Genomic DNA, 27,528 nt, shown 5'->3' on the forward strand with positions numbered 1-27,528 from the left:
TTATTACAACCATACTAATCTCCAAGCTCTTTTGTAACATGTCAGAAGCTACTTCACAATCAACCATTTTTCAGAGACTAGAATTACTTCATTGACATGAACAAAATGTTAGGAGTCTGGCTAAAGACTGAGGACTCTTGCATGCAATTTTACTTTAAAATTATCACATTCCTACTTGGCTGCATAATTCTTTGAAATTCTGTCAAAAAAAATCTCAAAGTTTTATTCTGGGCATCAAAATTCTGTTCTTCTGAAAACAGCTGCCATTCCTTAAGCCATCTCAGGATCTCTGAAAAAAGGTGAATTTATCTTGACCTTATGTCTGCAATAACAACCAGCAAAATACTTACAGGATTACCTGCAAACCTTTATTTATGAATCTGAACTTGTTAACTCTGCCTCAAGCAGCAGCTGAGGCTGAAATTCTGCTGTGCTTGGAAATAAACTTTGCAATGTTCCCTCTGGAGATACACAGGGGAGACCATCACAGAAAACACAGCATTTTAGTAACTTAGCATACAATTTTCTTGTCTGGACAGAACATTGACAAATTCAATCTGACTCCTAAAATGACTCCACTATAAGATCAAGAAGCTGAATGTAAAAAACCACTGAACAGGCTCCATCTCCACTTTGCTTCGCAGAGGAAGAGCCCCTGTAGCTCAGGCTGGGCAAGAAAGACCAGACTATATTTGCACATTGTACTCCCTAGTATTTTCCAAAACAATTAAAACTTGGCAGCCATGTTCTTCCAAAGCCCCCTGACCCTGAGCAGCAGAATCAGAGTGAGACTCTTCCAATAGTGAGTGACTCTCCACACATCCAGGAACTGCTGCAGTGGCAAATGCAACCAGGAGGGCAGGAAAATTTCTCTTCAGTGCTCTCACTGCCACCTCTGCTACTGTGCCAAGACATGCAAGGTGAAAGAAGTCTGACACAGGGCATTCAGGGCAGCAAATGAGGTGAGTGATGCAGGTTAGAGAGATCCATGGCTAAACGAGAGACAAGCAGTGAAGAAGGTGTATGTGTGTGAAATTAGATCAGAAGACACAGAAGTGTAAGCAATAAAATGCAACTCAATTTTATGTTTGTTTTTAGGAAACTTTAGATCCTTATCTTCAGCTGCTCTGTGAAATAAGCTTGGACAAACCAAAAAAATTCTCCCACACTTTTTAAGATTAGCATGCCTTAAGGACAACTGCTAGCCCTGGCTAATTCTAGCTCCACCAGTACAAGCTGTAGAGGCATGGCATCTTTTGATAGGGAAGTTTAGACTGTAGGGAAATGTGGGTATATACAACCATTGCATCCTTTTTTTCCATTAAAAAGGACAAATGAAAAAAAACCAGATGCAATCAGAACCCACATTAAGTGATAAAATATAATATTCTAAAATAGGAAGAGCCCAAAGAATTATGGCTTACATTCTCCTAATTCACTGCCCCTATCCAAATGCATAATTGTAATTAATTTTTAAAAACAGATTAAAATAAAAAAAAATACATACCTTTTTTTCTTACAGGTGACTCCACCTCTTTCAGCATGCTGGATGAGCCTGTTCAGGAAAATGAACTGTCAGTGAAGCTTCTGTCCATAGAGCTTCTTTTGCAATTCATTGATTAAGTTAAGAGCTCTATGTAAATCCAGAAAGGGGATTGGAGGACAACTGGAAAGGTGCTTAGTTCCCTTTAAAAGAAAGCCTAATTAAGGAAGTTGAGGGATTGTCTGGACATGCAGATTTTATGCTCATTACTTGTATTTATCAAATATCACACTAATTCTGTGACTAGGTTAACTTCTCAGTTGCCAAGCCATGGCACGTCCCCCATTTTATAAACAAGTAGAAAAACAGCAGATGTTTTGTTCACTTAGCTTGTTTTCCTGCATTAATGGCAGAATGAATTATCCATTAAAGGAATTTAATAGTAGTGATCCAAATCCTTCCATTCATTTAAACTCCTTGGGCTTTGCTCTCCAGAACTAGAAGTCTGCAGGTGAATACCAGCCACCACCTCAGAGTAAAACTCTCCCATTTATTAATGACTTTAGGTTGTACTGGAAAAGAAACATGTTTGTCTACAGGTGGACAGATGTCGTATCTAGGTAGTTATTTATTTCCCCCAAATTTCCTCCTTAATCTTCCTGTGCTGAATAAGACTCAGTGTGTTGCTAAACAACAAAAGCAAAACCCTTTAGAGCTGCTGTAGGCTCCCAGAAAATCCCATCAGTCTATGATCCAGAAATGGCTTCTTTAGATAAGAATTCCACAGATCCACAGTCTCAAGAAGGATAAAAATGCTTCCTGATGACTCTGCATATCAAGAACTGCATTTCAATACTGCCACTTCAAATCTGATTTCATACCAGATATTTTGGGATAGCAAAAAACCCAAACATGAACATCAGTTTTATGCACAATTCTGTTTCATCAAATAGTTCTCCTTCCCCTTTCAGTCTTCCTCAGGAAACAAAGGAAATTTTGCATCTTCCTCAAAAAGATTTATTGAAAGTATTTCTGTTATCTAAAAGTGATGGGCTTCCAAATACAAAAATGAGAACAATTTGAAGTTGCTCCCCTCCACTTTGAGAAAATTTTTGCAATTTTACTTCTTTCTAAGAATAATGAATTTGCTGAAGCATATCTAGAAGTCAGGAGCCATCATCCATTCCTACCTGTTTCAGATCTCTCAAAACTCAGTGCTTTTTTCCAGCCCTCCTCCCTCTCTACTGGCACTTGCTTGGTTCTGTCTTGCAGAACTTCTGAGGCAATGAAGATGGCAGGCTCTCTGTAACACAAACAATACTATTCAGTGACAAAGCACTAGAAAAAGACTAGAATGCACCTTACTCTCAGAGGAAACAGCTCACCAACAAAGACCTCAAAAAGTTGCAGCTGGTATTTGCTTAAGTTTTAAAATACAACTCACTGTTGAAAAACGCCACTTTCCCCCTTTCCTAACAAATTAGTACCCTTATTAATAAAAGGCTTCCAAGTTGCTTTTGTGCCATCCCAAACCCCTAACAAAAAATTAGACCTGAAAGGTAAGATGAAAATTTTGTATATGTTGAACAGTTAAAGAGTCTCACATTTATGTAAAACAGCAGAGAAGTCAGATAACACCACTGCACTGAACTTGCTAAGATGGAAATGAATCACTGGAGTCAAGAACTCACAGGACAAGGTGTCTGACAGCCAGCTCCTGCCTGCTGTTACCTTACAAACATGATATAATGTACACTACGACCAAAATCATTTATTCTTGGGTTTTAGGTGGTTTACTGATAGGAAGATCTTTTTCCTTGTAGTACACACATAAAAAAGGCAAAAAGCAAATGAGAAAATAGAATGCTTTTCTTAGAAACTGCCTCACCTAAGGTGCTGGGCACTTAACTTTCCTAGCTCTTTAACAGAATTATAGCACAGCCTATAAATATCTGACTTTTAAAACATAATATGATCAGTATGCATAATTTTTACAACTGATTTTACAAATGCAATTTACAATAAAACTGCTAACTTCTGAAAATTTAACCAGCCATGTCCACCAGGATACTGCATATGAAAGAGTAACAACTACTTTTTCCATGAAAATAAACTGATACTACTACAACCATCAGCCAGGCTACAGCTACATTACTGCATGACAAAGATACACACATTAACTACAGTTGGTACATTTTTCTTATTTATTCAAAAGCTAGTGGATGACAAAAAGGGTTAAAATGTTTTATACCACCTATTCATTACATGAACAAATACTTAATCAAAAGGGACTTATTTTACAAGCCCCTCTGTCCAAAAACCACACACAAATTAGTTTTTATACACAAATGTTTATTTCTCAAATAAACTTCCCCTTTAAACACAAGGAATGAAATCTAAATCTTCATAAAGATGGATCCAAAACAAAATCCCTCCAGTACATTGTAATCACTGTTTTGTTGGTCACTACTGGCTTTTAACTGTTTAACATCAAAAAACAAGGACATATTTAAAAAATCATGCTACTGGATACCTAGCTCTGCCTCTGACCAGCTCTACACTGATCTCCAAAATTTTAAAATTTTACATCATGAAATCTGAAGCATTTAACTGAACAACAGCTGTGCATTAAACACAAACAACTGAACAAGAAGATTATAAGATGTAATCAAGTTCATAACGAATATAGGTGTTCTTGTCATCATTATAGATTCTTGGATAATGTGCTATCAGAGCATCCTGTGATCCAATGTAGATTGAATTATAGATCTTCCAATAAACATCTCTGACTTTTCTGGCAGGGTGAAACAAACCCTAGAAAACAGAACAGAACAAAATATTAAAAAAACCTAGAAGTTCCAGTGTTCTTTTATTGAATTTAATCAAGCGTTGCAAAATAAGTATTTAATAAATGGGCAGAACATATAAGCCCTAGGAAAAAACAGTTCAAAGTAATAACAAAATACAAACAGTACTTGCAAAAATATACATTGCAAGGGACTTTCACCTTCCTACTGATGTCAGTATCTTCATGCTGAGGTCCTCACACTGCAAAAATGTGAAATTTCCTATCTGCAAACAATTACTAAAATGCTGTCACACCTTCTCTATGCTGACCTGCATTACTTTAATCCTTGCTCCCCATCTGCTATAAGAGTTTTAATTCCATAGCCAACACAGCCACTGTCACATGCAATTACAAGGAAAAGGAGCCTTCAGATTTCACCACTCCATGCACATTTACAGAAGCTGAACTGCCTATGCTGACCTAGCAGTATCAAGTCTAATCAAAGCACTGTTTTATAGTGCTGCACTCTTCTAAACATCTGTTTTTCCTGGCTAACGACTAATCATGACTATTAATCCTATCCTCTAATTTATTTATCTCACTGATTACTTGTCATAACCCCTCCCACAGCTAATTTATTCCCCAGTCATTAGTTCACATCCTCAAAATTCGTGAGATGCTTCCAATTCAGAAATCAAAGTGCCAGGCTATTTTAGTCAACTGATAGTCTTTCTGCTCTTTCTACACGAGTTCTGTGATGTAATCAGCTATCTCCCTAAACCAAACTCTCTGTTTACTGCCTATTTCCACTATTCAAGTCCTTGGCACACAACACCTCATTTAAACAACACTTTGGAGAAAAAGGCCAGTTTCTCCTTTGCTGGAAATCATCTTTTTTGCCTCCTGGAAAGAAGTCCTGCCTGACAAGTGCTCTCTGCTGCCCAGCACACACAAGGCCATACCTGTAAACAGTACTGTAACATCCTGCAGGGCCCAATAGCGACTCTGAGGCCCTCCAGAGCCCCCATAACTGCCTGGATGACGTGAGGAGACGTTTCAAACACATTGGGCCACACGTAATTTAACAAGTGATTAAGGGAATCTTCACAGCCGAAGCCATAAACACCAAGGGACATGTGCTGCACCACGGCACTGGCTGTTTGTCTGTGTACAAGATCTCTGCAAAGAGAACAATGGGTATTAATCAATGAGACTTAGAAGCAACATGACTGGACAGTGTTTCTTTTCAATCACACTTTTCTTGAAAGTACTAATAACATTGTTAAGCCATACCTACTGACAGCAAGAGGCAGAATATCAAAAATCAGTGAAGTGAGAAAAGATGGGAGTTTTCTGACAAATTACAGCACCCCAATTCCACGGAAGTACCAACAATAGAAATTACCAAAAGCAGTTTTAATGGAAGAAGTCTTGACTCACTGAAAATGCTTTTATAATTTTAATCTTCGGAATTATTAGTAAAATTGGAGCATATATAATCCACATGGCTTCCAAATTATGCTGCTCACTTAAAGCCTTTAGCAAACAAGGACAATATGCATATTTGCTATCATTAACCATCACGTATGGACTATGGGTAACTGTACCACAGAAGTGCACTCACCTGTCCATTAAAGCATCTTCAAGCAATGGTGTAACAGCATAAATGTAATCTTTTCCCATCTCTCCAATGTATTCAAACAGGAAAGAAAGAGACTTTAACACACCATTCTGGACATTCAGTTCTGGAACTCTGTATTCATTCATGAGTGCAGGCAGCACTGTGAAAGGTGAGCATGTTTCAGCCACAATAGCAATTGCTACTGTAGTACACACTCTGTTCTGCCTTTCCTGTACTTTCAAGTTGTTTAGCAGTGTGGCCAACACATCGTGAGGTCTGGAAAAGACAGCATAGGCATCCATGTCAGTGAGGATTCAGCAAAAAATATTTAAGCATCAAAGAAGTGGCAGAGAAACATGGTTTAGCCCTCATAAAAAGTTGAGAGAATTGGGAAACAAACTGAACACTAAACATGAAACACTAAACTCTAGAACAGCTTAAGGATTTATTTCCACAGCCAACATTTTTTACTTTATCTAGACTTGGCTTTTTCCCTGCCTTCCTTCTTCCTCTTGTGAACTCTGCAGGGTAGCAGAGCCTCCCCACTATTACTCTGATCCCAGAGGAAATTACAGACTTTATAAAACCATAAGCATTGACAGAGATAGGTCATGTCCTGCATGGAGAACAATTACAGCACTCCTGGCTGCTTGCTCTATCTGCATTCAGTCAGTCACTCACAGAACACACATAAAGGTGGCAACTGTGCTTCAGTCTAAAAATGTGCTGACTTGTAGCATGACCTTAGTGGGAGCAAACCTTTAAAATTCAATAAAACTACTGATTTCGTGGGAGGAAGGGGAAGGAGAAAAAAAGCGAAGATAAATTATTTAAAGGAGAGTTTATGAAATAATACAAAGAGGGTCTGAATGCACATTACAGTATCAAAAATTCATGAGACAAGAGCTCTTACTCCCAAATAAGACTCTAACCTTATTAGTCCACAAATTCAGTGCACAAGTGCAACATCCTATGTTAATGAAGAATACGTGACTGTATTCTTCAAAATGAATAAAATCATGTCTGTATATATAAAATGTAGAGAAATTCGAATATTTCCCACCAGAAAACTAACAATCATCACTATCTCTGCTAGCTCTGTGCAGATGTGGATAAGCATTAAACCAACTTACCCAATAGCTTTTGCAATATAACCAAAAGTGTTCACTGTGGCTCTTCTGATAGCTTTCTTGTGAGCTTTTAATAATTCAAGCAGTTCAAAGCAGATCCTCATCCATTCTCTTGCAGAAACGTACTCTGCACCTCTGAAAGACAATAAAGATAAAAGAATCTCTTCAGTGATGTGAGAAGTTTTTAATTAAGCCACAAACTGTAGCACCTATTCATTTGCTATCGACAGAGGTAAGCTTAAGCATTTCCTTTATTAGGTAATTCAACAGTGTGTCTGCTAAACATCTCAGGTTTTATGCATAACTTGAGAAATATCAAGAGATACGACAATATGCACCCAGATGTCACCTTGAGCTTTTGCTACAGTAATTGCCCACAAAGGTTAGATATTTTCTTACTACTCAGCTTACCTGTCTGCAATACGCCCAACAAGATCAATACAATTTTCCTGTACTTTCTCATGTCTGTTCTTCAAAATAGGTGTCAGCCGTGGCAGCAGGTCTTTGATTGGTGGTGTCATCTTGTGCATACCTATTGAATTCAAAGAGGCACGTTTAGTTTTACAGTGTTTTTTTATTTTCTTCTTGAACATCCAAGTAATCAATACAAAAACATACCTATAACATTGACAATAGCCTTAAGCGCTCCAAGTATGCTGCCCAATACTTCAGGATATTCTTCACCCAGGTACTCATACAAAACAACACCCAAGTGTCCCATCAGTTTTTCCTACAACCAAGTAAAAAGAGTTAGAAGACAATTTTCCCCTCCCCTTTCATTACTATGACCTGCTAGAGCAAATCTGGAAGAGAAGTCCGTACCTCTTGACAAGTCTTCATGACTACTGCAGTACGAGAGATCAGGTCAGCAGCCTGCTGCCTGACTTTGGCTGATTTGTTGTTCAAACGCCACAAAACTGTACCACAGATCTGTGGCAAGTAGGGTTTCACTCTTTTGCCTAGAGCATTAACCACTGTGCCAAAACCATTCAGCATCACAGAATCCTGACAGTAAAAACAAAGGAAAATCAGACAAACAACAACACTGCATTTTACTTAAACTTGTCATAATCTAAAATTGCCTTCAAAATGCTAACATTCCAGAGATTGCTTCTGGATTTCATTAATTAGAGCAATGATATCTAAAAAGAGATTCTAAAAATCTGACTTACAAGAACATATTTCAGTATAACTAACAATCTACAATTTTTACAAGGTTTACAATTACAGTGAACCAAATACTCCAACACCTGGCCGTACCTCTGTTGTCTGTTCCTGAAAGGCGTACAAAATACCATCAATGAGCTGCTCTTCCAGTTTATGATCGATGTCTGCTGCCCCCAGATTTCCCATTATCTTTTCAATTGTTTCCATGACCATTTTTCTGTACTGCTCAGCCTCATCTTTCAGATCATCCACAATTCTAGAAATAATTTCTGCTGCTCCAACTTTATTTGCCAGCTCCACAGTCGTATCAACCAACTGAAATACAGAAATGTTAAATAAGCAAACATTAAAATTATGCTTAAAAGTAATTAAAAACTACTTTCTACATCTTGAAAATAACTTCCCTAGTCTGAAGAAACATGTTCAGCCCACGGTAAAAAACCAACTTTTACCTTTAGAAAGCACAGAGTATTTTTAAGAACATAAGTGGGTGAACCACCCCACTGTGCAACTGATGAAGACATAGATGCAAAATGTCGTGGTAACCTCCTAAGAACTTGAAAATCTTCCTAGCTACACAACTTCTAAATTGCTAGTACAGACAAAAATCAAGTCTCAGGACACAGACAAAAGTATCTAGCCTGAATGAACATTCTAGTTTTCTTCTACTGGAAATAATTTCCCAGCTAAAAAAAACAGCAAAAATACCTGTCTGTAATTTCTTCTGTCCAGTGCCATTCTGTGCTGCCAGAAATGTTTGAAGAAGGGTGGCAAGATTTCTGTTTTAATGTAGTTTGCTTCAACACCATCCGTACCACAACACTGCTTTACCACCTGACAGGAAATAAAAATCCAACAATTTTAATCCAGTGTAGGGTGTGGGGTGGGTAATTTGGGGGGGAATTTTTTTTGCTTTTGTTTGGATTTTTTTTTTTTTTTTAATATATATTCAGTACCAATGCTAAACTATCATTCTGACGTACCTTCAACACAATTTTTTTCATCTCTTCATCAGGAGACTGGAACTCTCTGATAAGAATCAGCATGACTTCTCTGGTGTAGTAGTTTGCATACTCGGCATCCATGAGTGGAATCAAGTAACCAATCGCCTTCAAAAATGCAGCCAAACCCTATTTAAATGCAAAATATGTCTCTAATAAGTTACAGCAGGTACACATCTGATGCCTTCAGTTTTAAGTTTTCCTATTCTCCTTGATGTGCTTTTCTGATGTGCTAGGGTGATGAAGACAAAACAGTCCTATTATAGTTAAGAACTCAAGGACAGTTTCTCCAAACTTCAGGCCCTAAGCACAAACTGGAAAGGTGGAGAGTGGGTTCATGCAAATTAACCAGAACCTATAAAAGTGTAAAATTTTGTGACCAACCCCTCCTTTCCTTCCATCTTGGAGCCATCCAGGCAGGGGCCACGACTGTGGCAATTATATTGCTAGGGTGTGGCTTTTGTAGGCCTTTCCTAGGCCTCACAATAAATACCCATTTTATTCTCCTTAACACTGTGTGTAGCCTCTGTTCCAGCTCCTCAAGGCATCACATCCATTTCACTTCAAACTAAAGAAAGCACTTTAGATTTACCTTTCCTCTGTGTTGACGTATACCCTTCCACAAGGGCTTCAGCACAGAATCAAATGACTCAATACCATAGGGAGTGGCTGCCTCAGCCAAAGCAGCAATGGCCAAAGCACTGATGGTGCGAACTTTCTGCTGCTCATCCACCAGCCCTGCAAGACAGCAAAGTTTAGTACCACTTCTTGTACCCACATCTTTTAAGTTCAAAATAGCAAAATTAGAGGAGGAAAGTAAAAGGGATTAACTTATTTTCAGGAATACTGAAACATTATTTGCCTTTATTCATCTTTCAAAGTCAGCTGAAATGTTTCTCAGTGTCATAGCAACAACAAAACCAGGACCTTACTGTCACTGTGCCTTACTGAGGTATGAAAAATTTCCCAGATATGAAGTGGGCAAAAAAATTTTGTCTAGGAAAGAAGAACTTACCATGTTCAATAATTTCAACCAAGCTCCTGAGATGAGGCAGGATAGCACAACCCATAAGAATAGCAATTTGCTGTACAATCTTGATGCCAGTGTGTCTGGCCTGCCAAGATTTTTTGCTTTTACAGACAGCTTTCAGGAAGGGTAACAGAGAAGGAATGCCCAGAGCAGAAGCAACAACAGCAAAGGCTCGAGCTGTTGTATTTCTGACATATTCATCCATGTTATCAATATCAGGTCGCATTGTGGAGATCATTGTTGCCAAACCCGCAGCCTGCAGGACAAAACATAAAACATACCAATTGCATTTATGAACAGTACAGTTAATTGTTCTGCCACACCTATAAACATGCAGGTATATGTAAGCTAATTCGGTGCTTTAATGAAGGATGGAATTTTACCTTAGCCAAGTTTGAAATAATTTCTCTGCCTTCCACTCTAGCATAGTAGTCTTCATCAATCAGCAGTGGTTCAATGACGACAAGGATCTGAAAAAGATAAACAAATTAATATTTCCTTTTATTAATACTTTCCATAGTATTTCTAAATTAGAGTCCATGAAATAGATGATTCCACTAATTCAAGCTTAAAACCTTACAATGATCAGAAAAAAATTAAATCCATTACATTGTTTTTTATAGCTCTTAAGCCTCTGAAGGATGTAGTCTGGAGATACTACCTAGATCAGGTAAGGTCCTTCCCACCTCCAAATATGCATACATCATATTTACATCATGCCTCAATACTCTAAAGCCTACACTCCAATCACACTATAAAAACTTTAAAGTTTGGTTTAAGAAATGGAAGTCAAATATGTTTTAAAAAAATGGTATCATCCTCTTCTGATACGCACATAAAATGCAGAAAGAGCAAATCAGAGATGGAGATGAAATAGCAAACTGCAACAGACCTTGTGTACGTATGGTCGGACCAGGTCATCCAATTTGTACAGAATTCTGTCGATGACTTTGACAAGCAAGTGACGCTCCTGATCTTCGAGTGTTGGTGACATCAGCAGAGGCAGGATCTGATTGAACAGCGGCCCTGCTCCAAATTCCCGAGCTTTATCAGTAATTTGCCGCAACGCAGCCTGAACAAAACCAGAAAACTTGCCAGTTAAACTAAGGAAACAACCCTGAACAATCATAAAGCAGGTATGAACCAAGTCAAAACTACACAGGCTTCCAAATACTTGCCCCAACCACCACAAAACTATTTCAATCAATTGCACGGTGATCTGTTAAAAGTGTGATGACAAACACTGGTTGCTAGTGCCCAGGTGTTCAGTTTTCAAGAGAAACATACTTCTGAGCTAATACTGGCTCCACTTGGAAAACAGCTTCACAGCCCTTGTTTGCATCCAGGCAGCTTGATGCTTGGTAAGTTTAGAGCATTTGCAGAAAAGACTGCTATTATGCTGTCTAATGCATAAGGCCAAAACTTAAATAAGAGCTACACTAAGTAGCTAATTTAAGTGTAAGAACCAAAATCCAGAAAGTTAAAGTCATGTAAGCAAAACACCCTATAAATCCAGTTTCTCAAAATGGTAAAAAAAAAATTATACAAGCCCTACACCATTTAGTGAATAATGTTCTGTCATTGAACGGTCAAAAGAGCAGCAGTACTAAATTATACTGAATAACTAAAAGCCACACAGATATAGAGGAAAAAAGAAAAAAAGCACTAAACAGGGTGTGCTGTTTTGCCTGGAATTGAGATTTTCTTTACAGCCACTAGTATGGGGCTGTGTTCTGGATTTGTGCTGGAAATGGTGCTGATAACACAGGGATGTTTAGTTACTGCAGAGCAGGGCTTACACAGAGTCAGGGCCTTTTCTCCCTCTCACCCCACCCCACCACTGAGAAGGCCGATTGGCACAAGAAAATGGGAGGGGACACAGCCAGGACAGCTTGCCCAAACTGCCGCTCTACATCATATGGCACCATGCTCAGCTAACAAGCCAGAGAGAAAGCTAAGGAGAAGCAGACAGTGGTGTGGAGCTGGGTTTAAACCACAATAGATAGCAAGACTTAGGAAATTATCTATCTTCAAGAGAATCCCATGGACAGCTAAAGCAAAACCTGAAAAAAAAAAGCTTGAAAAATGAGATTACATAAACATATCTGACAATTCATCTTACCTTTCGCATGGGAGGTGTGCCGTTCTTTATTTTCAGAAGTAATTTCATTATTTTTCTCTCCTTCTGTTCCTCAGGACTCAGAGTTGACTCATCAACATCAACCTACAAGTAATTCCAGACAAATAAATGGGCATTGCTACATAATCAAAAGAAATCAGGGAAATTAAACCAGAACGAGTGAAATCTCCCTTACCAGCAGCTTGTCAAAGTACTGGATATCATCTGGCTTCAGGAATGGCAGGTTGCCAGATGGCTGGTCATTAACACTCTTCATAGTGCGGTCCTCTGTCTGCATGTGGAATCCTGTCATTCCCCCTAGGGGCGTTGGAGTCGCTGTGAGCTTCCGAGCAGGAGTACGGATGGGCACATAACCAGCTGGGGGCGGGAGAACCTGAAGAAAGAAGAATAAAATTCGTTTTAATTGCAACAGATATAAAAAGAAGAAGCCATCAGATACAAAACATTGCTTGAAGTTGCAGCTTCCACTTTATTTGTTTGGGGATTCGTGCGTTATTGCATATAACAGATCCCATGTTCCCAGCAATACAAACTCACTCTGACAGCTTGTATTTGCACTTATCGCATACTGACAACATTTCAGCAGAAAGCTCACTCCCACTGCTGAGAGTCTGGATAATAAATTGTGAAGTCTCCAAGGATTAAAGAAGCACTTCAATAACTGAATCAACATAGTATACTTGCTGTCTCAATATTTGTGACCCTCTTCCATGTTTGTCTACATCTGGACTTACCATTTCTATCACTTCATACAGAATACATTTTTGGCCTTGACAGGCATTTCCAGCACTGAGAAGTACAGTGGTGATTTGCCCGTGAGATCACGTTTAGACCCCCCTTTCTATTGTAAATCTAAGGGGTTTACAATAAATCAGTAACCAAGTCAAATATGTGCGTACAATCAATAATTAATGTGAAATATTCTACTTCTGGGGGGAAAAAAAAAGTAATCCCTGTTAGGAAAAAAATGTCATCACAGTCTGCTGTATTTTAATCCAGATGAATTACCTTGTATCCTTCAGGAAACATAGCATCCAATTCCTCATCAGAAAGTGGTCTGTTTCTCTCATCAATTTCTCTCTCCCAGCGCCAAGCCTGCAGTTGTTCAGGAGTCATGCTCATGATGTGACCTATATTCAAATTTAGTAAGAAAAGTATTTTTAAAAATCCTTTTGTATGCAGAAGCAGATGACTTGTTTACTTAGCTTTTAAATGCTCTCTTGAGTCAAAGTTTCCATAGCACCTGAACTCTGTCACCAAATGAGATACCAAACTTTTATACAGCTTTTTGTCAACTTTTTTACTGAACTAAACTAAACACCAATAGATATGTAACCTTAGTCTCAATTCCTCTCTAGAAATGAGCTGCTGTGGACATTGCCACAAAAACAGAAAACTGAGCATACACTGACTGCTTTCATCCAGGCAGGACAGCATGCTGGGCAGAAATCTGCTTCAAAAGACCATACAAAAGGAAGTGCCTCATTCCCACAATACAAAGTGAGGCCTTAGACAAGGGACTGGCCTTACCTGGTGTAGGGGTTGCCATGTTCATGGCTGGTGTACCGATGGGTGTTTTGCCAGGTGTCAGAACAGGAGTGCTGCCACCCATCTGGCTCGCAGGTGTTTCATCCCAGCGTGACTTCCTTTTGCTCGCTCCTGGGGTTGGTGTCTCACCAATGGAGTCACCACCTCTGTCTGTACGAGGTGTCTCAGCCCAGCCACTGCCGTGGCCCGGAGTATCTAAGGAAAAACAAAATCAATTTTCTCAGAAAGCTGAACAGTATATACTCCAACTGTATTATCAATGTTCAAATCCATTTTCACTATCAAATTAACAAACAGTAGGCAAAAAGTAAAGAGTACTTTCATGAATATTGAAAAAAATGCAGTCATTAGACTAAAAATATTCAACAGAGAACTTTGTTTTATGAAAAAATTGTCATCTTCTTGCTGAATCTTAGCATAAAAAGCTAAGATTCTAAAAAAAGAGAACTACTCTGATATTCTAGGAATTGAACAAAGTACTTCATGTATTCCCTGATAAAACCATTAGGTAACAAATGTTTCACTGTTCTCTAACACAAGAGTAAAATTCAAATTACGCAGGCGAAATGCTTCTCAAATTTGTTTTAATAACAGCGTCTTTAAAAACCCCCAAAACAATTAAAAAGCAACACAGAAAAATACATTATGAAAATTAATTCAACGTGTGCTTCTTTACTGTGTCCTTTATACATTAAAATCCCAGCCTGCAGCAGTCATTAGATATGACAAAACGGTGGTTCCATATTGGAGCCGAGATACTTTCATGGATGCCATTTAAGCACAAGGAGAACCCAATGCTGAGACCTCAGAAAAGAACAACTCCCCACATCCACCACTAGATGTCAGAATATAATCACATCTTGCCTGGTTTCTGAACTCGCTGTTTACTTAAGGTGAAAAAACCCAGTACAATTAACCATTCAAAACTTATTCTGCACCTCCCAGTTTGCCATAAATACCTCTTTCTGTTTTGGGGGTTTCATCCCATCGATTTTTCCGTGCACTGGAAGTGGCACCTCCATGGCCTGGTGTGGCATGACCAGGTGTGTCCCGGCCGGGTGTTGCAGCTCCTGCTGGTGTGTGACTGGGAGTTGGATCCCAGATTTTTGAGCCTGGGGTGGCACCTGGAGTTTCACTACCCTTTGCACGGCCTGGAGTTTCATCCCATCGCAGCGATGGGGTGTGTCCAGGAGTCTACACAAGACAAAACCAAAAGTATGAGTATCTCATCCTATACAATAAAAGACTGCTAGTTGTTCTTAAGTGCAGTAAGAAACTTCAAACACTCTAGAGGATTAGCACTGATAATGTCTTCTACAGACAGCTGATGAGCATTAGGTCCTTACCTCTGCCTGATCCCAACTGGACAATTTTTTAGGTGTAGCACCAGGAGTCTGATCAGCTGTCTGATCCCAACGCCGTTTGCGTTTTGAAGGTGGCTGAGAAGCGGCTCCATTGACGACTTTAAGCTCTCCAGCTTTAGCTTTTTCAGCTAGTTGTTGCCTAATTTCCCTCTGTTCAAGAGCACAAAAAGAAAAACATAAGGACTCTTCCAATTATACCTTTAAATGAGTTTTTTCAATATCTTTTTATGCTTTTTTTGAGGTTTTGCTCAAATAACCTGCAATTAGCTACTGCTTTCATTTCAAGGCCACTCTTTTTTCAAATTTTTCTAGATTGAGCTATTTGAGGGGCTGCTTTTAAATTAATTTTTCAGTAAATGTCATTCTTACAGCAAACGCACAGAGAATTTTTAAAGCTATCAGTTTCTATCACTGGTAGGTATATGCCTTAAGACCATCACCCATCTGTTTCACATAAGTATCACTTCAGTAAATGAAAGCTGGATGATTTAGAAAATATATTCACAAGAGCAACATCCCATGACATAAAAAAAGCCCTGAAATTCTCATTTTAAATCCTGAGATGATACTGCTAAAACACCACACTAAGAGACTGTTTTGCACTCATCAATGGATGCATAAGCAGTAAGACTGACAAAATCATTAACTAATTCCTCACTTAAGACAAATCAATGTAAGAATTTACTAGAACTACAAGGTCTTGCTCCAATCAGCAAGATGCTACTGTAGGTATTACACAAGTAATCTGTTTATAATATCAATTTCTTTTTAACTACTAAAATAAATTTTAAAGCATGTTTTTTGGGTTTTTTTCCACTTTTTTTAATATTTAAAATCAAATGCCAATCTTATACCCGATCTTAGTATTGCAACATTTGTTGTAGGTACTTCATCAAAAGCCTTTTAAAACCTCCATGGCCTTCCTATGCATAGAGCTCACAAAAACAAACATCTCTCACAATGAGTAATTCTCAGTTACTGTTAGATTTTGTCTCTCCTCCTCTGAAACAAACAAAAGGAAGTCCAAGTTTAAAAAAAAAAAAAATCCAGAGTAAAATATATTGAGATTATTTTTCCCTGCATTGCTTAAGTATTACATAGAACAGATGTTTTTTAGAACTTTTATCTTTAAGTTCTACTGACTTTCAACATAAGAAGAACATGATTTTCCAAAGAAAGGGGCTTTTAAGTCAAGACAAAGTCAAGAGAATTTACGTTCCCACTTTCTTAACGTGCTTTCAAAGCCTGTAACACGAAACTCAGTCCATGCGGAAAACCCTCCCCTCCACGCACCTCTTCTTTTGTTAAATGCTGTTCACGCATAACATCCATGTATGTTCTGGCATTCATTTTAGGGTCTGGAGTCTTCCCTCCTGCAGAAGAGAACAGCAACAGGAATGGAGCACAATGAGTACAGGATAAGCAGAAACTATGGACTTCTACTGTCCTGCTCTAGTATTATATTATTCCATGATCATTTAATTTTACTTTTTGATTGAAAATTTTTAAAATTACATGTATCTTACGTTTATTCAGTTTGCTGATCAATTTAACCTGTTTGAACACAAACATAACTACTGCAGTTTCAAACAAATATTTTAAAGCCGATAAAAATGATAAAATGACAACACAGTTAAGAGTCTTCAGAAGTGATGGGTTCCTGGGTTGCTAATCCGGAATACGTACACTTTCGTGCCTTTGTCTCCATCAGCAGTTCTGACTTCAAGCAGCAGAATAGAAGCCTAGAAAATTATCTCTTTACCATTAGTAACACTTTGGAAAGATATTTATAATCAAAACATTACCTTGTGTAAGCTGTTAAATCCTACTTGTTATCTGACTATAAATAACTACTGCATACCTAAGTAATGTTTAAATTGAAAGACCCATTTTTAAGTTTGACAAATCTGGACATGTCTCACAGACCTTCTAGTGTCATATTGTAACAGGGCTTCATTAAAAATAAAATTAAAACAAAATAAAAAACCCCAAAATACTGTTTGATGACACTTTCCCCCTCTTCTCTTCTCAAGGGACACTTGTGATTGGGAGCTGAATGCAATACAGTACATACACCACCACAACAATACTCACAGGTAATGGGTTTTGTACACCATGTGTTGTTTTATGCTCTGTATCTTGCATTAACTGAACTTTTAAATACTTTAAAAGAAGCCCAACTTTATAGAAATGAGACTTGTCAAGAAAAACACTTTTCTTTAAGAAAAATGCACAGATTTGCTATACAAGTGGTATAGCTATTACACTTTAGGGAAAAAAATAAACTTCTTAAACATTTCTATGCTGAAGATCACTGCCCAATTGGCTGTGTCTTTCTAGCTTTGATAGGACTTTCCTTTGGAATACTTTTTCACCATAATCTACACAGGATGTGTTGAACTGCACCCTTAAGAATGCAGACAGGACTGGCATATAGCAGTACTGCTGTAGGAAAGAAATTAAGGACAGTTAGTATGGGCCTGTGAATTCTGACAATACATGTTTATATCAATTACAATTAAGCAAGTAAAATAATTAATATCCCTATTAATTCATGCAGGCTGAAATTCTCATTTGTAAAACCTGCAAAACAGCTACTAATTTTAAGCCAACAGGCACCTTATTGCCACATGTGAAACTCACTCACCTGAAGAAAATTTCAGACCCACTAACACCCCTTCTCCTGACTTCCATTCTAAAATTATCAGAACTACAGACTTGAACTATTAATAGTATCAAAGTCTTATATATGCTTTTGCTTCTTTTAGCTATACCACCTAAAATTTACATAGGATGGTAAGAATTAGGTGCTCTACTAGCATTTCAAAAGCAGTAACCCTGTAAATCTATAATTTGGAATGAAAACTATCAAGGTACTGAATGAATCTGAGCACTCAATACACAAGTTGTTCAAAGTACAACGCACAACCCAAAACGAAATGAAAAGAGAAACCTTTAACCCTTTGTGTTTCTATGGCAATGGCTCATTGACAATTTTCTTGTCCTTCTACCTGGAAAGAAAACTCGTATTATAAAGATGAAGAATATGGCATCTAAATTTTCAACCAAATCTCTATGAAAAGGGGATGTTTAAAACAAAACTAAGTTTATAAGCATGCCAACAGAAATCAAAGGGCTAAAGACAATTAAAGACAAAAATTTCATAAAGGGTATAGAAAAGCCAAAAAAAAATTACCATCTGCAAAAGGATCAAGACGCTCAGGTGAAATAATCATCATCCGCCTGTGCTTTTTGTACTCATCTTCCCGATCGGCAATCTTTTGAGGACGGTGCTCTGCAAAAGGATCATACTAAAAACCAAGAGAGCCTGTTAGTCACAGATTTATGAAGACTGATATGAAAAGTGTCTGGTACTGTATTCATTTTCGTTATTATTAAAAAGACTTAAATTATTCTTTGCCTCAACTATGCAGTAAATGTCAAAACACTATACAAACTTAAATTTTACTTCTGCAAGTAGAATTTCAGTTTTTCAAACACAGAAATTCTCATGAAATAATTTCTGATAAAAATTCAGCATTTTAAGAGTTTATTCACTTGTTAGCAAAGCATTTCATATTGTCGACCTTTCCCCTTCATTTTGCAGGGTGACTTAATGCTACTTCTTGTGCTTTTCAATTTTACAGAAAAATACTGAAGGAATATAAAACATAAGTGATTACATTTTCCTTAAAAAACAAGAAGTATAAAGGATATTAAATTTCCCAGTTATTTTAATTTAATGAAGTACCTGATTTCAATTTTTTAAAATTTCAATCGTTTCTATATTCACGTTGGCTTTACTTGCACAAGTGCCAATCTTTATCACCTTGTGGAATTCCAAACGAAAGCAGTAATAAGCTTAAAGCAACATATAAGAAAACATAGCTGTTAATATCTTTCATGTCCAGAAGACAAAATCTGTTATTAACACTTGTTTTCCTCAATGCTTACAAAAGTGTTTTACTGTGCCTTCAATTAAGACATACCTGTTCAGTGGATTGTGGTATGTCATTAAGCAATGCCACTGGAGCATGGTATCCTGGCTTCTTCTGGCCAAGCAAGCTTGTGGAAGGGTAGTCATCATCATCCTGTCAGTAAAGACATGGTGAATTTGTCATGCTGGTATTCTATTCAGACAAACTAACATCAAATGAACATGCCATGGTCATAGGAAAGACGAAAATGAACAAATAGAATAGGTAATTGAGAATTTTAGCAAGCTACTCATATAGCTTTTCTTATTATTCCCAAATTGATAAATCAGATAAACCTGCTCATACCAATAAGGCTCAAGTATTCTTCAATATGCTACATTTAATCAAGTATGCTATCTACACTAACTCGACAGAAAGCCTGGATTCCATATTAGTGCTACCATTACAGTTCCCTAGCTGGCATGTGAGAACTGTGAGATAGTCAAACTATTTTTCTTACAACTCAGCTATATATATATGGAACAAGACTTAATAACTCTATAAAAAGCTTCAAAAACAGTGAAAAATTCAGAGAGATTCATGTTTGTTTAGTTATACTTAAACACAATAGCAATAATAAGCACTTGCTTTTGCTACTTCTTCACCAGTAGTCAGTTTCTATTCAATTATTTACAGCACCCCAAAGAAACTGCTCATAAAACTATGAAACTTTTTCAGTGAGTCCCAGAATAATGGAAATTTTTAATAAAGCATTCTTAGAAGTCTGTAGATGACACAAGCATATCACTAAAAAAACACTTCATGTATCAACTAGTACTAAACTAAACCATCTTCCTCATTTTCAGAAATATAATTCTCTCAGTAAGGTGTCACTGCCTATGTACTTATGATAAGACCTATAAATCTGACTGTTCCTGCAACTGAAAATATGGTCCAATGTTTAACATTAGAAATTAACATAAGGTAATCTTACAAGCAGGATGCATAAGGAGAACACAACACAGTGAAAAAGCCAATTCTTAAAAACAGCTCTGAAATTTGCACCAGGAAAATTAAAACAGTCACTAAAGTGTGTTGGCTGAAGTTTTATAAAATTTTTTTACCATCATTTGTAATCCTGACAGCAGTGACAGAACAAAATTAATTATTCCAGTCAAGCTAACTTAAGCACCAGGCCACAACTTTTTGCCTCCTGCTTGGGCCTACAAGGCTCTCAAAGCAAAATTCCTTAAGTACACGCCAGATTTAGAACTGCAGCCCTGACAAGAAGGACTTGGAAGAGCTGGGGGAGGAGAGGCTGGACATGACCCAGCCATGGGCACTCCCAGCCCAGAGAGCCAAACGTGCCCTGGGCTGCATCCAAAGCCCCGTGGGCAGCAGGGCAAGGCAGGGGATTCTGCCCCTCTGCTCTGAGATCCCACCTGGAACACTGCATCCAGCTCTGGGCTCCCAGCACAGCAGGGACAGGGACCTGCTGGAGTGAGTCAGGGGAGGTCACCAAGAGATCAGAGAAATGGAGACTCTCTCCTTTGAGGAAAGGCTGAGAGAGTTGGGATTGCTCAGTCTGGAAAAGGCTTCAGGGTGACCGAACTGCAGCCTTCCAGTACCTGAAGGGAGCCTATAGGGGAGCTGGAGAGGGACTTTTTACACAGGCCTGTAGTGACAGGACAAGGAGAAATGGCTTCTAACTGAAGAAGAGTAGGTTTAGATTGGATATTAGAAAATAATTGTTTTCTGTGAGGGTGGCGAGGCCCTGGCATAGGTTGCTCAGAGAAGCTGTGGATGCCCCATCCCTGGAAGTGTTCAGGAACAGGCTGAATGCTGCTTTGAGCAACCTGATCTACTGAAAGGTGTCCCTGCCCATGGCAAGAAGGCTGAAACAAAATGATCTTCAAGGCCTCTTCCAACCCAAATAATTTCATGATTATGTGCTTCCAAGATAAGACGTACTTGGTACACTTTGTCTTTGATGAAAATTGATTTTACTTCAAGCAACTGCTACTAAGAATTACTCAAAATCAATTCTGAAATAATTACATTGCATGCCCTAAAAAAAAACCAAAAACATCACTTACATCTTCCAATTCAGTTGCTGCAATAGAAGTGACATATCCAGCAAATCTGCTGTCACTGCCACCATAAATTTCTTGATCATAATATCCTGTGGAATCAAGGCCTACTCCTTGTGCTTCATCAAGAGCAGGCTTTTTTCCTTGAATTTCTCGAATTTGTGCTTCAATATCTAGGGTAAAGACACAAACACAGAAGTCTTGTTACACATACAAACAAAACGTAGTAGTCATGTTACTACATACAGCAGATTTTTTTGTCCAACCTGAAAGATTATCATTAAAGAAATAAACATATATGACTCACAAAACTACAAAATAGTAATTCATAAGCTGGTATTCATAAACAGCTTTTTCTCACATTTTAATATGATCCACCACAGAGTACTTTAATTGTATGGCTTAAAGCAAACTATTTAACACACTCTATCTCATCTTCTGACAGAGGTAGCAGAGAAGGTAATTTACACCACAGCAGTATTTCTCAACACTACACTAACAAAACTCTTTCATAACAAATGTAATCCTCTCATTTAAAAAAGCTTTTCATAATGTTCTCACCGATTCTGCTAATTTAAACAACTCCGTTAAAAAGAATTACTGCACAGGTTCTCAAAACTGAGATTTAATAAAACAACACTGTATTGTGTTTTCTAACATATTGCAAAGCTGTACTATCTTTGAATAAGTAAATAAAAATATCCCAACTCTAATATGCCACTGGGCAACAAGTTAATTAAAAAAACCCCAAAACTTAGGACCAGTGTCTTTTCACTTTGGCGGCTCAAATGTTATTTACTCATCATCATTCCTGCCTGCACCACCATCTTTGAAGACTACTATTCTTCTGGATAACAGAATACCCTTCAAATGGCAGCACTGTCATTCTTGTACTGTATCAGGATCTGACTCTAATCAACTGTGGTGGCCATCTTTAACCTAAGAAATTTGGTACTTTCAGAAAGAACATTAACTTCCTAATCCAAATAAAAAAGAACTAAATTAACCATGCCTTCCTCCCATCTGTTGTAATGCAACACAAAAAAAAATGCAGTAATCCAACTATCTTCAACAAATGCAACTGTAGGTATATTGAGGCACAGCTATGTAAAAATAATTATTGTTTTCATGTGAATTTTGAGTTAATAGACATGGAAAGACAATTATCTACACAGTGTAAATTTCATTAGATCAAACAATTACTTCAATGACAAAGAAAACCCCCAAGAGTTGCATTTCATGGCTGCAGGAATACAAAGGATCATGCTTGAGAGGACGAATTGGATTACACGGTCCCACAAGACCCTTTCAACATCAATAATTCTGAGGATTCAGCCTCTCCCACCTGAAGTGGTATTGCCTGCTGCATTAACTTAAAGGAAATTTGTCAATTTATAAAAAAGCTACAGAAAATTTTGTTCACAAATTATCTTGAACCCTGAGTATTCAATAATTGTACACTACTGTTGCTCACTTTTCAGGATGAATAAATTTGACACGCTTTTAGCATCAAGCCATCTTGCAAAAGACAGTACACAATGTTATGCAACACCTGCTAGGAAACCTGACAAAAATATGAATACTTTTTTTTTTAAAGCTAAGATTATTACTAATGCAAATTATTGGATCACAATTGCTTAGTTTAAAAGTTTAAAATGTCAACACTGCAAACTTCAAGCTTTAATGTCACAGCTGGGTCTTTTTCTTATCACAGTTGCCACTAACCAAAAAAAAAAAAAAAAAACCAACAAACAACAACCACAAACCTACTGCAAGTCAAATTATGCCTCCTGTACAAAGGCATGTTTTCTAGAGAGGCAACTTAACCGAGTTTTACCTGACAAATCTTTGCCATATAGCTATGAGTGAGAACAGTAGGACTAAGTGTTCACTTAGCCAGAAAGAAACACTGACTTCATGTGAAGCACCATAAACCTGGCAGCAAATCAGCAATTCCTGCACTGGTCTAGTGAGGAAAAACGGCAGAAATGTGTTTCTAAACTCATCAAGAGTTCCACAGACAGAAGATAAACCCTAAAGGCTGATAAGGAGAATCTGGCTCCAGCCACCTCAGGGCTTGCACTGAACTTTTGCAGCTTTCTAGAGCAGAATAATTTCAGTCACGTCTGTGTTACAGAAACTTGTGATGCCTTAAGCTCATGAGAAGCTGAAAGCTCACAAACGCCTTACAATGCTGGCCATGAGCACCTCCTGAACGCTGCCCGCGGGTACATCCTGCTCCCTCGAAAATCCTGCACAGCCACGGGGATTCCTGTGAGCCCAGAACTTGGAACACACTGCTCTCCAATGTGTTAGCTCCTGGAGAAGCAGCAGAAAGAAACTACTGCCATAGAAGGGGTCTTTGTCTTGCCCTCAGAGGCCTCTGATTGCTTTTAGAGGCACTTACAGTGTCCTCTTAAGGTATTCCACTTCTATGGAATCATCCTATGGATGGCTACGGAACCAGGGCAACTCAAGTAACTTCTCCACAGATTTTTTAGTTATTTCTGTTTTTTCCCAGAAAGCAGATGAAGCTCGTGGTTCCTTTTGCAGTCTGGTGCATTGCAGTACTGGGATGGAAGGGAATACCTGGAGCTTCCATCTCTACCAAGGACAACACTACCAGCACAGAGTGATGTAAGAGTACAACCCCAATGTTTCCCTTATTTCCAAAGGGCAGTTACTGGAATAAACACAGTGCCTCTTTAGTGGCACACTAAGGCCTGACTGAACATCCACAGCTGTAACCAACTTCAACACGAAAAAAAGCCAATGGATCTTGCCGACAGGATCATCCTGCCTTACCATCATCTGTTCACCTGAAACAATTCATCACCTGAATCAACGTGGCCATACAGCTCAAACACAGAACACACCAACGAGTCCCCTGCACTGCAGGACAGGCCACAGAGATTTGCTCGTGCATGGCCTCCCACTATCACCAACAGTTAAGTAAAACAATTGGGGGATTTCTGCAGAAAGTGTCAATACAGAAATCTTTTCCTATTGATAGTTCTTACCAACACTTGATATACCAAGGTCTTGTCCTCTAACACTATTTTTAAAACAGCTGTATTTCATGAAGAGGGTAGATGTCTCATTCATTTTTTGTCTTCTTTAAATTACAGGAATTACATCTGCTGGCAGGGTAAGGAGCATTCTCATTTTCCCACAACAAAACCTGCTGGGTTATCTATACTAAAAAACAAAGTCTATATAGACTCAACAAACCCTACTGATAGCCACCTTATTTTTTTACTAACACAGCCTCCAGGTGCCAATTTAAATGAAGGACTCTAGAGAGAACACTCCACAAAACCCCTTGAACCAAGAAGCCTGTAGCCACAAGTAGTGTGTGTTTAGAAAGCATCACATATTCAGGTGGAAAACACTATTTTGACATTCAAGATGTGACAGTTAGCTTCCTTGAGCTAACTGGCACTTCCTTGAAAAATCTCACACCATATTTAACAAAGCTCTTTAATAAAAAGCAAATTAATAAAAAGAGTAATCACAAAGCTTAAAGATACATTGTGCAAAGCAAATTACTTGTTTAATGGCTTAGTCAAGCAAAACATAATGGAAACTTCACTCACAGAGAAACAGTAAAGGGAGTGAGATATAGGAGGGGAAAAAAAGAGGAGTGGGATAATATCCTACGGACCACTCCTTTTCTGTATTTTACTCTATTATTTATATATTTTGGTATTTTAGCAGAAATAACTTTAAGGTACAGTTGATTTTAAACATACCATAAATGCTGACTATTATTAAAGTCAACACACGTGAATTCAAAGTCTCTGAACATCTAGCTCACAGAGATGCTTTCTCTAAGTATGTGCTCTTTTACCACACATGTAGTTGTACTCTAAACGTTTAAAAAAGAAAGCAGACCCTGTGCTGGCAAGGCATTTTACAGAATAAACAGGTTCTATGTTCTCATGTCTTATCATATTTTTGCACATTTAGCTTGCTCTTGTGCAGCTGTAGTTTTAGCTACTTTAGCACTCTTTACACATGCTAGATCTATTTTGTGTGAAGATCTTTATTTTTTTCTGAGAAAGAAAAAAATACATATTAAATATGACCTTCAACAGCATTGAAAGCTCAAGCATTTATTAAGGCCTTATAAGCTGCCATTTGAACCTTTACTTTTTAGCCTCAAGCACAGAGTTCCCCTTTAACTTAATGCAGCTGATACAACCTCCAACTGTTTCCATGCCTCTTTCAAGCTGTATCTTAAACACATCAATCAGTAAGCATTTAATAAACAGTACAAATATATTTGAAATATTTTAAGATTACTTAGTAACAAACAACTCAATTCCAAAGATTAGTGAGGGACTGAAAAAAGACAGGATAGAACTTAGAAACAAAAGAATCAAGCTGCTCAGCTAATACATCCATGCTGGGAAAGACCCTTATGTGATCATACCCTGTTATACATGTTTTTTATTTAACTATCCTCCCTCTTAAAACCTGTTCTGATACAACACTAATCAAAACACATGCAACTGGGAGCACGTCAATGTTTCCACTGAAGCCAGTGCATCACCATTTGCTTCAATAAATAAGCAATTTCAGCTCATTAAAAAAAAACACAAAAAAACCACACCAAAAAATAAAACAACAACAACCAAAAAATCAACCAAATCTCAATAGTTCTACTATTTTATGACAAAAATCTCTTCAGGTAATAGGAGAAGCAGAGCACTGTGATGGGTAATACTCACTTGGGTACTATCTCACACAACCCTTATGCATGTCACAGCATATAAACAAAGGACAGTTTCTGCAATTATAACAAAGTACGCTAGAATTCTTTAATAAAAAAATCAAATTAATTTTTTTAAAAGTTAGGACAACAGTTTAATCTTTTCTTCATTCCTAAGATCAGATTAGGTCTGTAGTGTTAAAGACTACATTAACCCCACTTCCACGGAAGAGGATGGCTTTCCATTTGAAAAGCTTTTCCAGTGCGAAACTGGAAAAAAAAAAAAAATCCTAAAAGAAGGTGAATACCTGGGCGCCCTGCCCACCTCACAGTGCACAACCACCACCCAGAGGTAGTTTCCGATTAGCGAATTACGCATATATAAATTAAGAAAAAATACATCAGATCACCTATCGTACACAAAAACACAAGCAAAAAAACCCAAAGCAAAAATACAGAAGCAGGGTGATTCTACGAATTATTCTCCGGTGCCCTGAAAATACTTAAGCTCAGGGCAAGCCGCAGCCAATGCCCACAAAGAGAGCTTTGATTCACACACCGAAGAACTGGAAGCAGCAGCGTACACAGGCACACGGCACCTTCGAGAAGAACACACCGCCTGGGAAAGCCCTCAGCCGCTAAATCGCTCCGAGAGCCGCTTTCCTACGTCAACACCCGGCCGGCAGGAAGTCTGTGTAAAATGGCAGCTCAAATGCTCCAGCCCTCACGATCTTTCCCCTCCTTCGGGGCACTTTTCTCAGCAAGCACGGTGGCGGCTCAGTATCAGCTGAGGCCGCGCCGGCTTCCAGCAGGCAGCACCCGTTCTCCCGCCCCCTCCAACCCGTTTACCGAGGCCAAAGGGCTCGGCCAGGGGAATAAGCGGGCGCTATTGGCATTTCTGATGCGAAACTCGCATTAGCACCGCGGGGTTTTCACAGCGCACCGGCCGAGGCTCGATGGGCAGAAGGAGGCCGGGCGCAGGGAGTTCAGTGACGGAGCTGCCCCGCACAGGCCTGGCCACCGCTCCGTCCAACGCCAGCACAGCGAGAGCTCCCCCTCATGCCCGTCCCCTGCCCGGCCCGGGCACGGTGCTGACGAGCGCAGCCGCCATTACACACAGGCCCGGCCCGCTCTGCTCCCGCCCGACAAGCCGCGCCTGACGCTGCCCGGAGCCGAGAAGAAACATAAGCAGCGGGCGATGTCCAAGCATGGCCCCAGCAGGCGCGGACACGGGGCCTTCCAGGCTATTTTTACCTTCGTGAGTCTTGGCGATCTTCGCCATTTTGTGCAGCGCCAACGACGCCGAGGCGGAACTGGCGCGGCCCCGCCACTTCCGCCACACGGGGCCGCCAGAGCCAGCAGTGCGCAGGCGCGGCCGCCGTCCCGCGGGCCGAGGGCCAGGCCCCGCCCATCACCTGATGGACGGCGCGCTCAGCCAATGGCCGTGCGGGGAGCGCGGGGGCGCGCGCTGAGCCCAGCCCGCCGTGAGGGAACTTCCGGTGAGGGCGGGTGGGGGGAATGGAAGCGCCGAATAT

General features: G+C 39.0%; 1 protein-coding gene across 2 annotated transcripts; it reads right to left on the bottom strand.

The window, feature by feature from the left end:
* Positions 1-3,673: 3,673 nt before the first annotated feature.
* SF3B1 (splicing factor 3b subunit 1) lies at positions 3,674-27,361 on the bottom strand. 2 transcript variants are annotated; one of them, XM_014879455.2, is made up of 25 exons: positions 27,248-27,361; positions 21,286-21,452; positions 19,262-19,363; positions 18,469-18,583; positions 16,566-16,645; positions 15,255-15,422; positions 14,868-15,102; positions 13,891-14,103; positions 13,369-13,490; positions 12,536-12,733; positions 12,343-12,444; positions 11,113-11,292; positions 10,604-10,690; positions 10,206-10,476; positions 9,783-9,928; positions 9,173-9,319; positions 8,898-9,023; positions 8,283-8,504; positions 7,845-8,027; positions 7,641-7,752; positions 7,434-7,554; positions 7,026-7,157; positions 5,896-6,168; positions 5,234-5,450; positions 3,674-4,297 (listed from the first exon to the last, which is right to left on the bottom strand). In XM_014879455.2, the coding sequence occupies exons 1-25, from the start codon at positions 27,273-27,275 to the stop codon at positions 4,139-4,141; spliced, it is 3,906 nt and encodes a 1,301-aa protein (XP_014734941.1). In that variant the 5' UTR covers positions 27,276-27,361; the 3' UTR covers positions 3,674-4,138. The 2 variants fall into 2 exon arrangements, with proteins under 2 accessions (XP_014734941.1, XP_014734944.1); XM_014879458.2 differs by lacking the exons at positions 18,469-18,583; positions 19,262-19,363; positions 21,286-21,452; positions 27,248-27,361 and adding an exon at positions 16,959-18,423.
* Positions 27,362-27,528: the final 167 nt, after the last annotated feature.

This window comes from Sturnus vulgaris, chromosome 7, assembly GCF_052056855.1.
Source record: "Sturnus vulgaris isolate bStuVul1 chromosome 7, bStuVul1.hap1, whole genome shotgun sequence".
NCBI lineage: Eukaryota > Metazoa > Chordata > Aves > Passeriformes > Sturnidae > Sturnus > Sturnus vulgaris.